General features: G+C 47.4%; 1 protein-coding gene across 1 annotated transcript; it reads right to left on the reverse strand.

The window, feature by feature from the left end:
* Positions 1-5381: 5381 nt before the first annotated feature.
* LOC108938496 (arrestin domain-containing protein 3-like) lies at positions 5382-11449 on the reverse strand. The gene is made up of 7 exons (XM_018759072.2): positions 11058-11449; positions 9854-9895; positions 9688-9748; positions 8527-8674; positions 8271-8367; positions 7661-7917; positions 5382-6067 (listed from the first exon to the last, which is right to left on the reverse strand). The coding sequence occupies exons 1-7, from the start codon at positions 11323-11325 to the stop codon at positions 5948-5950; spliced, it is 993 nt and encodes a 330-aa protein (XP_018614588.1). The 5' UTR covers positions 11326-11449; the 3' UTR covers positions 5382-5947.
* Between the last annotated feature and the right edge of the window lies 1 nt (position 11450).

Raw genomic sequence — 11450 nt, forward strand, 5'->3', positions numbered from 1 at the left:
GAAAGCCAAGTCCACCGGAGTCCTCAGCTCACGTCCGAACATGAGCAGGGCAGGGGTGCAGCCGGTGGACTCCTGGACAGCAGAGCGGCACGCCCATAGGACCAGGGGCAGGTGTCTGTCCCAGTCGCGCTGATGTCGGGAGGTAAGCACAGAGAGCTGCGTGGTGAGGGTCCGGTTGAAACGCTCCACCAGCCCGTCGCTCTGTGGATGAAGGGGCGTGGTGCGCGTCTTCCACACCCCCAGCCGGTCGCATACCTCTTTCATAACTTGCGACTCAAAGTTCCTGCCCTGGTCACTGTGCAGGTTCTCTGGCGCCCCAAAACGGCAAAACATCTCCTCCACCAACCGCTCCGCTGTGGTCGCGGCACTCTGGTCCGGTACCGCGTACGCCTCGGGCCACTTGGTGAAGTAGTCCATGGCCACGAGCACGTAGCGGTTTCCCCGATCAGTGCGGGGAAAGGGTCCCAGCACATCCACGCCCACGCGCTCCATTGGGGCGCCCGACTGAAGTCGTTGCAGGGGGGTATGCGACCGGTCACTGGGGCCCTTACGCGCCGTGCAGGCATCGCAGCAGTGCACGAACAGCTCCATGTCTTGGCGACACCCCGCCCAGTGAAACCGCTGGCGCAGCCGGTGCAGCGTCTTCGCCACGCCGAAGTGCCCAATGCCAGCGGGACCATGTACTCGCTGCAACACGTCTTCCTTGAGGCTACGAGGGACGAGGAGCTGCCACAGGACTTGGCCGGGCACTGGCCCCTCCCAACGCCGATACAGCAGCCCCCCCCTCACCTCAAGGCTGTCCCACTGTGAGCAGTATGACTTGACGGTGGGTCCGTGTGGGGCCACAGCAGTCCAGGGTGGGCGCTGCCCCGACTGCAGGAAGCCCCGCACCACCGCCAGCTCTGGATCGGCTTCCTGGGCCCGGCGGAACAGCTCTGTGTCGTTGGTGGATCCCCCATCACTCGCCGCATCTGCCGCCAGCACAGCGCAGGTCTCTTCTGCAGTCGCCCGCCGCTCCTCCAGCCGAACGCAGTGCCTGCACGAGCCTGCGCTGCAAGGGCGCCGAGAGAGTGCGTCGGCGTTGGTGTGCAGGCGTCCCGGCCGGTGTTGGACCTCAAAGTCATACCCCTGCAGCAGCTCCAGCCACCGTGCTATCTGCCCCTCTGGCTCCTTGAAGTTTAGGAGCCATGTGAGTGAGGCGTGGTCGGTCCGCAACAGGAACCTGGTCCCGTAGAGGTAGGGGCGAAAATGTTTAATCCCTGCCACCACGGCCAGGAGCTCTCGCCGCGTGACACAGTAGTTCTTCTCCGGGCGACTCAGCCGGCGGCTGTAGAATGCGACCACCCTCTCACCTCCATCTCCCGCCTGCGACAACACAGCTCCGATGCCTTGATCGCTGGCGTCCGTGTCCACGATGAAAGTCCTCCCAGGGATCGGGAGAGCCAGGACGGGGGCAGATGCCAGAGCCCCCCTCAGGCGGTGAAAGGCGGCTGCGCACTCAGGGGTCCACTCGAACGGGGTGCCCTTAGCAGTGAGGCGGTGCAGTGGTGCTGCGATGTCTGCAAAACCACGCACAAAGCGGCGATAATACGATGCCAGCCCCAGGAAACTCTGCAACTCCGACACGTTCTCTGGGGCTGGCCAGTCTCGCACCTGCCGCACTTTGTCGGGGTCCGTGGACACTCCATTCGCGTCCACGACGTGGCCCAGGAATTTCACCTGCCGCTGGAGGAGGTTGCACTTCGCGGGGTGCAGTTTCAGCCCGGCCGCACGGATGGCAGCAAACACCTCCTTCAGATTTGCCAGCGCAGACTCAAAGGAGGAGGCGTGTACCAGCAGGTCATCCAGGTAGACGATGCACCGGCTCCTGGGCACATCTGACAGGACCCGCTCCATCAGCCGTTCAAAGGTGGCGGCCGCGTTACACAGGCCAAAAGGCATGACCGTGAAGTGCCAGAGGCCCCGCCCCAGGGTGAATGCTGTCTTCTCCCGGGCCTCCGGCGCCAAAGCGACTTGCCAGTAGCCACTCCTCAGGTCCAGAGAGCTGAACCACTGTGACCCCGCGATGCAGTCCAACGCATCGTCAATGCGTGGCAGGGGATAGGAGTCCTGTTTGGTTACCGCATTCAGGCGACGATAATCCACACAGAACCGCCAGCTGCCGTCCTTCTTTTGCACCAGGACCGCCGGCGCTGACCAGGGGCTACTGGAGGGCTCAATGATGCCCGCTGCCGCCATCTCTCTCACCTTTTCCTCCGCAATCTGCCTCTTCGCCAGCGCTAGGCGATGCGGTCGCAGGCGGATGGGGGCCGCGCCACCTGTCTCAATGTGGTGCCGCACCAGGTCCGTTTTGGTGCAGTCTTCATCCCGGGCTGCGAAGATGTCCATGAAGGCGTTCAGGAGCTCCCTCAACTGCTCTCGCTGACCCTCTTCTAACTCTGCCCCGCTGCGCTGCCACAGCATCTGCACCGCTTCACGAGTCGTTGCTGAGGGCTGCGTGACGCACCCTGCACCAGAGGAGCCCCCGCTGTGTGCCTCGGGCTCTCCCTCAACTGCCATTTGGTGCGCAGCCCCGGTCCCCTGCACTCGTGAACTGGCGGAGAGGGCGCGCGTTTTGAGATTCTTTCGCCGCCGCCGCATGTGAGTGAGGGCAATGTTCTCACCTGCCAGCTGTAGCGACCGTCTGCCCAGGTCCAGCACCGCCCCTGCCTCGGCCAGGAGATCCATTCCTATGATGCATGGATCCTGGATCTCCGCAAGCCAGAACTCGTGCTCCAGCAGCTGGTTGCCCACAGCCAGGCGCAAACGTCTTTTCCCCCACATCGCCACGGTCTCTCCTGTGACCGTGCGCAGGCTCGCTGACGCCTCGGTCCATCCCTTTGGGGGATGGCGCGCCGTTCCAGGCAGCACTCCGTTGCGGACGATCGAGATTGTAGACCCCGTGTCCACGAGGGCTTCGCAGGGCACGCCCTCTATTAGGCAGGGCAGCTGCAGGCAGCGGAGTTTCCCCAGGCGTCCCACCGGGAACGAGGGTACGCCCCAAGAAGGGGCGGAGTCACAGGGCGAAACCCCCCTCACGGCGTCGCCCCTCTGCCGTTTCCCTGAGGTGCCGCGGGGGCGGGCTCTCTGCAGTGGCGCGCCTGGTGACCTCGCTTCCGACAACGCCAGCAGATAATAGGAGGCCGTTGGCGCGCAGGCGGTGCCTCGACTTGGCGCGCAGCTTCTCTCTCCACCTCGTCATCAGTGACGTCTTCCAGGGAGCGGCAAGAATGCGCGGGCTCCTTCGCCTCCCGCAGGACGGCTTCCGTGCGTTCCGCCTCTCGCTGCGCCGCCTCCAGGTTAGCCGGGGCAGCAAGCCTAACATGCTGCTGCAGGCGTTCTGGGGCGAGCGCTCGGAGGAATGCCTGCAGCGCCAAGTCTTCTTGGATATCTGCGGGGTATTGCGGGTACGCCCGCTGCGCCAGGAGCTGGATATCCGCGGCCAGCGCTCCCAGGGCTTCGCCTTTGCCGCGTCGTCTCGCTGTGAGCTGTCCGCGATAATAGTCCGCTGTTTCGTGTTGGCCGAAACGGCGTCTCAGGGCAGCCGTGAGCGCGGGCAGCTCGTGGTGTTGGTCCGCTCTCACGTCTAGCAGCACGGTCAGCGCTTTCCCCTCCAAGGCTAGCCCCAGCTGTGCTGCTGTAGTTGCCGCATCCCAGCCGTTGTGCCGCGCTGCTAGGCGAAGCTGTGCCTCGTATGTTTCCCACGGCTCCGTCCCCGAATACCGCGGCAGGCGGAGCGCTGTTCGCTGCGGTGTTTCCCCCGAGGCTGGCGTCCTGGGCGGTGGTTGGGGAATACCTCTTTCTCCGCACACCGTCGTGAGGGAAGCCTCTCGCCAGCGTGGTGGTGACGGTCCCCACAGTTGCTCCAAAGCGGCTAGCAGTTCCGAAGTCTTCTGCTGAATATCTTCGATCTCCCGAGAACGTTCTCTTCCCCGGTCGGTTCTTGGGGTTTGCTCGCTCAGAGCGTGCGCCATCCCGCTTCTGACACCAATGTAGCGTCCTTCCATGGAGCTACTAGAAACAGGCTCGACAGACGGGGTAAAAGGAACGTGCTCTTTATTGAAACTGTACATGTCCCCAACAGCAGTCTTAACAAAGACGCTTCAGACAGTACAAGACACAGAACACCTCAAAATCCCCCTGGGTCACTCCCAGCCCCCCTGCTGCACCCTATGGTTAAGGGGTTCCCCCCGGGACTCCCCAGAATCCCACTCTCGAACACTGAACATAAATAGAACAACAACCAATCAGAGACCACACACAACTATGTACACACACATAAACACTAATACCAACTATTTACATTTACTCCCCTCAGAGATGTTACAATATGGCCGATATGTAACAGTAACAAAATGACCCTTTTAATGTTACAGAAAAACAGCTTTGAATCTCCTATGATGCTCTTGTCCTCATCTCATGCTAAGATGGCCAAGCAAGGCCTTGCTCCCCTCATTAAAACAGACTTCTGAAATCTGCTTAAAAAACAAACCGCTAGGAGCCCTCTTGACCTCATTCCCTCTCCCTTTTACAGACCATCTATCTGCAACTTTTCTTCCCCATCCATCTTCAGTTCCTCTTCCAAAACCCTCAATCTTTTGTTTACAATCAATCATGAGCTTCCTCTGCAGAGAATAATCTCTCTGAAGAATATCAGTTTTGATTCAACTTGAGCCACAAGTACATTTGACAAACACGGCATCCTCCTAACCTTGCTACCAATGGTTTGGTATTGAAGGGCTGTCACTGAAATGGCTTGAATCCTAGATGTCATGCAGTTTTTACCACGTGGTTTTGCAAGGATCTTCCTCTACCCCTCAAGGTGTTCCACAGGGCTCAGTAACTGGTCCTGTCCTCATGTCTATCTATATTGCCTCCATGACTCGCTCTTTACCTACCAAAGATTCTCAAAGTGCTGTGCAGACTATACACAGCACTTCCCACCTTTCTCCCAGTTAAAACCAACGTATCCACACACTGCAGCATGTGTCTCTGAAATAGCCACCTGGGTAACTAACCCCTTACAGCCTACAATCCTGTATTTCTATCCTTGTAAGTCTTCTTTCAGACAACAACTTAAAAGAGTTTGTTTCTCCTATAATGCGTTTTAGTACATTAAAAAAACCTAACAAAATAAAACCATAAAAACATGTTAAAGGTAATTCAAAAACTCTTTTGTAAAAAATTATGCTTTCACACTTTATTTAAAAATCACCCTTTAGAGGGCATCTGAATTCAGAATTGCAAAAAATTGACAAGTACTGCAATAGTCATATTCTTACAAATGTATGCAAAGCTACAATTAATCAAATTTTTACAATAAAATCAAAATTAGTCCTTTAAGCACATATTTCTAAGATTACAGACATATAGCAATATCTCAAACTTTGCACCTTTATTGAATCCTGATACATATGAAGGGATCAAGTGTTATTCCTTCCTTAAAAACATATTCACCACAAACATACAATCTAAAAAGGTTATAATAAAGGTTTGTCACCTTCTGCACCAAAGTGCTACCTGTTTGAAAATTATTTTCCAAAATGAATCATAAATAGTTTGTTTTGTTGACAATACTGCCCAACTCTCCAAATTTCTTGTTAAAATTCTAAATCTTTGAAAACGTTTCATGCAACTTCTAAAATACATGATTTGGTAGTGCTTTTAATCTACAAGATTACTTATACTCTTCAATGTGTTCATTGGACAGATACTCACATTCAAAAGCAACTTAGATGATCATTTTCACAAGATACAATACAGTAAGTTTAAAAGAGTAAAAAAAATAAAACTGGTATTGACATTATACCTTAATGCACCTTAATTTCATTAAAGCAGTCATAGTTGATGAGCTTCCACCACATTCAGCTATGCATTGGTAGATTGATAAACTGTTATTCCATCCTGTTCATGTAAAACACTCTGGTGTGTTTAGCTGGGTCATGGGACCAGATGCAGAAAGTGCATGAAGCACAATAAGTGGTAATTTGATCTCTGGGTCTTTTGCAAATGGAACATTCAAATACACCTGCAACAAGAGAAAAACACTGGAAAAATTGCTCACCTACTTACGAAGATTGTTAAACTTTAACAAACTTTTTGAGAAGTGTTTTGCATTTACACACACATTTTCAGAACCGCTTGTCCCATACGGGGTCGCAGGGAACCGGAGCCTACCCGGTAACACAGGGCGCAAGGCCGGAGGGGACACACCCAGGACAGGACGCCAGTCCGTCGCAAGGCACCCCAAGCGGAACTCGAACCCCAGACCCACAGGAGAGCAGGACCCGGTCCAACCCACCGCGCCCCCGCGCCCCCCCGTTTTGCATTTATTGTTTCATAAATTCAGTTTGAGTGAGGTGTGTAAGTAGGTGAACCATGCTATGAGCAATAAATTCATATTTTACAACTCTTAAAAATACAAAACCGTTTTCCAGAATAGATGAAGAACTTCATATGCAAACGTACAACTCTGAGAGCACAGCTTGTTTCTCTAATAGCACAATTTTAGCTAGTACACATTACCTGAGTAGCTGCCTACAGAACTGAGAATCAGATATGAAAAATGAAAATGATTATAACAGACACTGCAATACAAATTATTTAGCTGTTAGGAGACCAAGAGAGAAGTGGATACAAAGAGATGTGTTCTGAGACCCTTTTGGAATGCTGGAAGGGATTCAGCAGTTTTGAGGGACAATGCACCCATTCTGTTATATCAGGGACAAAACTGAGGACATATGGACTTTCAATTTTGGAGCCCTTGTGAGTAGATTCACTAAGTGGCTAGAGATGGAGGACAACACATACACTTAATCCTCAATAAAAATAAATCACATCATTAGTTCATTTACACTGGAGATAATATCAGCATGTGCTTTTCAGTACCTCTCACACTCATATTTAGCATTTACATTTGTTATATTGGTGCCAAACATAATATTTGGCCTGTCCTAACCAAGAAACAAATTACAGCAGCCAAAGACTTGGTCCAAAAATGTATTAACTCGTCTCATGTGGTATGAACTGATACTGGTGGAAATCATTCTCATTTTTCCCAGCTCTGACAATCGAGACTCAACTTCTGTGTGCGTACTAGATCCTAACAAAATCCCTTATAGAGGAATGAATAAGACAGCTCTCTTGGCATTTACTATTTTTGTTCCAAATGCTGAACACACACTCAATATTTTTTCTACCTCCATTTGCCTGACAGTTACCAGAGAAAAATTCCTGTAGAAAATCATATGAGAATGATAACAGGCCCAATTACATTTCTGATTTAGTTGTTTCCTTAACAGATTTATACTAAATAAATCAGGGAATACTGATTGCAGAAACATATTGTTCTGGCCAATTCTGAAATTTTGTAATTCATGTTCCAAGTAAAATTCAGTAAAATTCCCTTTTATTCTCAATTAAGATAGCCTTAGCAAACATTTTATAATGATTTGATTGTATCCAGAAACTAGTTTTCATTTTCAACAGATTTCTTTTCATAATATCCTTGAGCATAACAAATTATTTGCTAGTTTGGGTGAGACCAGTCTCAGGGGATGGGACACTTGGAGATACAAGTTAGGAAAACCTGACAATAGTTCATTTTAGTCCTTCATCCTACCTTGAGCCTGTACTCCACTTGGAGGATTGGACAGTTGAGGACTGAAGGTGGCAGGTCCACAGGGATGGTCAGCTGCTGTGTTACTGACCGATGAGTACCAGGGGGAATGGATTCTCCCTTCTCTTTTAGGATTTTCTTTATGTATAGCTTTCTCTTTCCTTTAGCAAAGAAGCTCTGTTTTTGATACAGAGAAATCTTTGGTGTAACTATTCGCGAAGAGATGTTGTTGATTTGTGCCACAACCTGCAAAACTTCACCTGACAAAAAACCCAAAAGTCTTTCACCTTAAATATTTACATCTGTGCATTTAGCTGACAATTTTCCCCAAAGAGACTTACAATGTCAAGGTACCTACAGTTATTAACCCACTTATACAGCTGGCTAATTTTACTGGATCAAGTCAGGGCAAGTACCTTTCTCAAGGATACTACAGCTGGGATTCAAACCTATGACGTTTGGGTCCATTATGCTACCAGCTATCACCATATTGTCAAGTAATAACATAACCGATAATGCAACTCTATCGGATAACAAACATGTAAAAGAAATCAAAATTTATTTCTCTCTTCAATTATTTACACAACAAAAACACATTCTTCCAAGCTCTAACCTTGCATGTACCCCATCTTTTCTGTTTGGATATCCATGGAGACATTTCCAGAAGTTAGAAATTTAAGGTTCTTACTCCTGGTCCCAAACTGGGGTTCCTGCAGGATGGAAATGATATTCACTTTCAAAAGACGGTTAAGACAGGCATTTAAAAATGGAAAAAGTATATCCAATAAATACACTGTTTGGTGACATGCAGGAATATTTTCTCATTAGGTGAGTATAATCAGGTCACGCAGGTGTAATCAAGTGCGTACCATCAGATGGGCAATGCTCACGTCAGGCTTTGAAACGAAGGTGAACTCAGCCATTGCTTTGCTTGACACCCGCATTGGTCTGCTCAATTTTGCCTCCAGCGTGTAAATAATTTTCCCATAACAACCTTTAAAGGATGATGGCATATTTCTGTGAAGTAAAATATGAGAATACAGTTTAATGTAAAACCCTATTTCAGTTAAGTGCTTTTATGAAAAAAATGTACTGATTAAATTTTCGTTACAGTACGAGATCAGACACATGTAGTAATGAACTACATGTGCTCAACTTTACAATCAAGACTGAAGTTTTATGTGGGTTGTCAGATTCTAAAAAGAGCTATGAATAGGACTGCCTTCTTGATAGTTACCTCTTTTTTCCCCACGAGGATATATGTAGACACATTCTTCTTAAGCGGATGTGTAAAAACAGATGGGCATACATCAAGAAACAAGTGTATGCGAATAAATGTGATATCTAACCTTAAACAACTGGCTCAATAAAGTGCCAGTCAAACATTTGAGTACAATTGCTGTTAATTATTCTTCTAAATTATTATGTGTTTCCAGCTCTTCTGTATCAATTCCCAAATATGTAGGACTTTTACTCTTCTGTGCAGTTCATGTGAAACAAGGTCTATGAGTGCGCACACATTTAAATCTTTTGACAGGTACTATATATCTTTTCATATTCGTATGTGCACGCTCTGTAAAGAAGGTTGAATGTTGAAATGGATCTGTCTGTAGAACATTAACAACTGAGATTACTGTGTATCCATTTCAGAAACATACAGTGCTGAAATTAGAAAATAAGCAGTCTTGGGGGGAATGATTTTAAAGCAGGTCATTAGGGATATTGTCTTTTCACATCTTAGCTTTACGTGAGATTGTTATCTTAGTTTTTTGACAAAACACTTGCATTTTTGTGTTTGTAATTGTAGACAGATTTACAGGGTTTAGTTTTGCATATTTAAGTATTCCACATACAAAGAAATGACAATTTCTGGTTATACTAAATCACTGGCGATTAATCATTTAGAGTACACTGTTCCATTATCATTCAGAAATTATTCCTCTGAATTTCAGCACAATGGTGGTTCAGTGTAAATGATGACTCTGAAGACTGTATGTATTGCTAAAAACACACCGTAACAGATTACTTACCCCTGAGGAATCTGAAACGTGAATGAGTACACATGGATTCCAGGTGACAAAACACTGTCATCTTTGAAAAGAAAAGGTTTAATGTTTATGGAACTGTCAACTTCCTTGTTCAAAGCAAGAACATGAAAATGCTGGAAGTGTATTTTTAAGGAAAAAACCCACTTACATTTTTCTTCACCTTGATTTATTAGTGTCATATAATCTTCTCCTAAAACAACAAAAGCAGTCATTTTATTTCCCACATCTGGCATTTTGTTCTGTACAACAGAATTGCCACTTGGATCAGATGTTTTGGGACAGACAAATACAACACAAGAGGGTTTTTTTCTTCCTTAGGAGTATCGGTCTGGCTAAATCAAGTGTATTAAGTGCCATAATTATGGGGGAAGAGAGACTGTGACTGCAAGTGCATAGAGACAGTCCAAGTTGCTGGAACCTTCTCTTTTAATATAGGTACTGAATGGAGACATAACACAAATGTTTGCTCCGTTTCAGAACTTACTATGGTACGTACTGTACTTCTGATATTCCTCTCCATTACATTTACATCTATTCATTTAGCAGATGCTTTTCTCCAAAGCGATGTATATCTCATAGAAAATACAGCGCGTTCATTAGCAGAAAGACAAACATAGATGCAGATGCGCAATTCTTAAGCAGTTTGTTTCTTTCCACCATACGAACCAATGTTCATCACACAAGTACCTACATCAAACTTTATCAGAATATCCACAATTCCTGATCACCTAGTAGTTTTTTTGGAGATACATATAAAAATTTACATTACAGGAGTAGCTGTGTAAAGGCTTATCTGGGCATAATATTAAAGTTATAGTGAACTTACATTTACACCTTACATGAACTTAAGAGATCATGTGTGAAGTCAGTCTGAAAAGGCAAGTTTTCAGACCCTTTTTAAATGTAGGCAGGGATTCAGCAGTTCTGAGGGAGAGCAGGAGGTCATTCCACCACAACGGAGCCAGAACTGAGAACCTCTGCGCTTTACTTTTCATCACACATACAATCAACCAATCACAACCACTGATGGCAGTAAATACAACTACCCACCACTGAAGACTGAAAATTACAGCATAAGTTAACAAAAAAAAAAAAAAAAAACGCAAGTGAAAAAAGCAGACCCAGCACTAATACTGAACTAATTTAGCCAACACTTTTTCTCCAAGCGTTACAAAATTAACACCGATATACGTTCACCGATTTATACATCAGGATCATTTATTTACTGGAACAATTCATGAGGAGCACCTTGCCGAAGTCAACCACAGCAGGAGAGGGACTGGGACCTATTGGAAGGAGTTGTTAGTAATTCACGACTTCAATTACTTTCATGAGAATTTGCTGAGACTCACCTGCGCCTCCAGCGGCGCGTTCCTGTACGAGCACCCGCTCCTGGGAGAAGTACTTCTCTTTGGCATGGTAAACCACCGTCACTTGTCCGTATCTCTCAGACCACAGCACTTTGGCTTTCCCTTTCGCTTTCACTGACAGACTGCTCAGTTTGACCTCCTTCGAAACTTCCAGAAATATTCGCCCTGAAATAAAATCACCAGCACCGAAGGTGTTGCTCTCGTTCACGGCATCGTAACTTATGTAAAAACTCTTTATAGAAGAAACCATTATTACTAGCTGGAATTAAACAGTGCTGAGATCACTAAAAACAAACAATAAAACAAAACAAACATTAATGCTATCCTGAGGAAAGCTCGTCCCGCGCGCGCCGCTCCACAAAGCCTCAGCACTCG

Source organism: Scleropages formosus, chromosome 17 (assembly GCF_900964775.1).
Source record: "Scleropages formosus chromosome 17, fSclFor1.1, whole genome shotgun sequence".
In the NCBI taxonomy this organism is placed as follows: Eukaryota; Metazoa; Chordata; class Actinopteri; order Osteoglossiformes; family Osteoglossidae; genus Scleropages; species Scleropages formosus.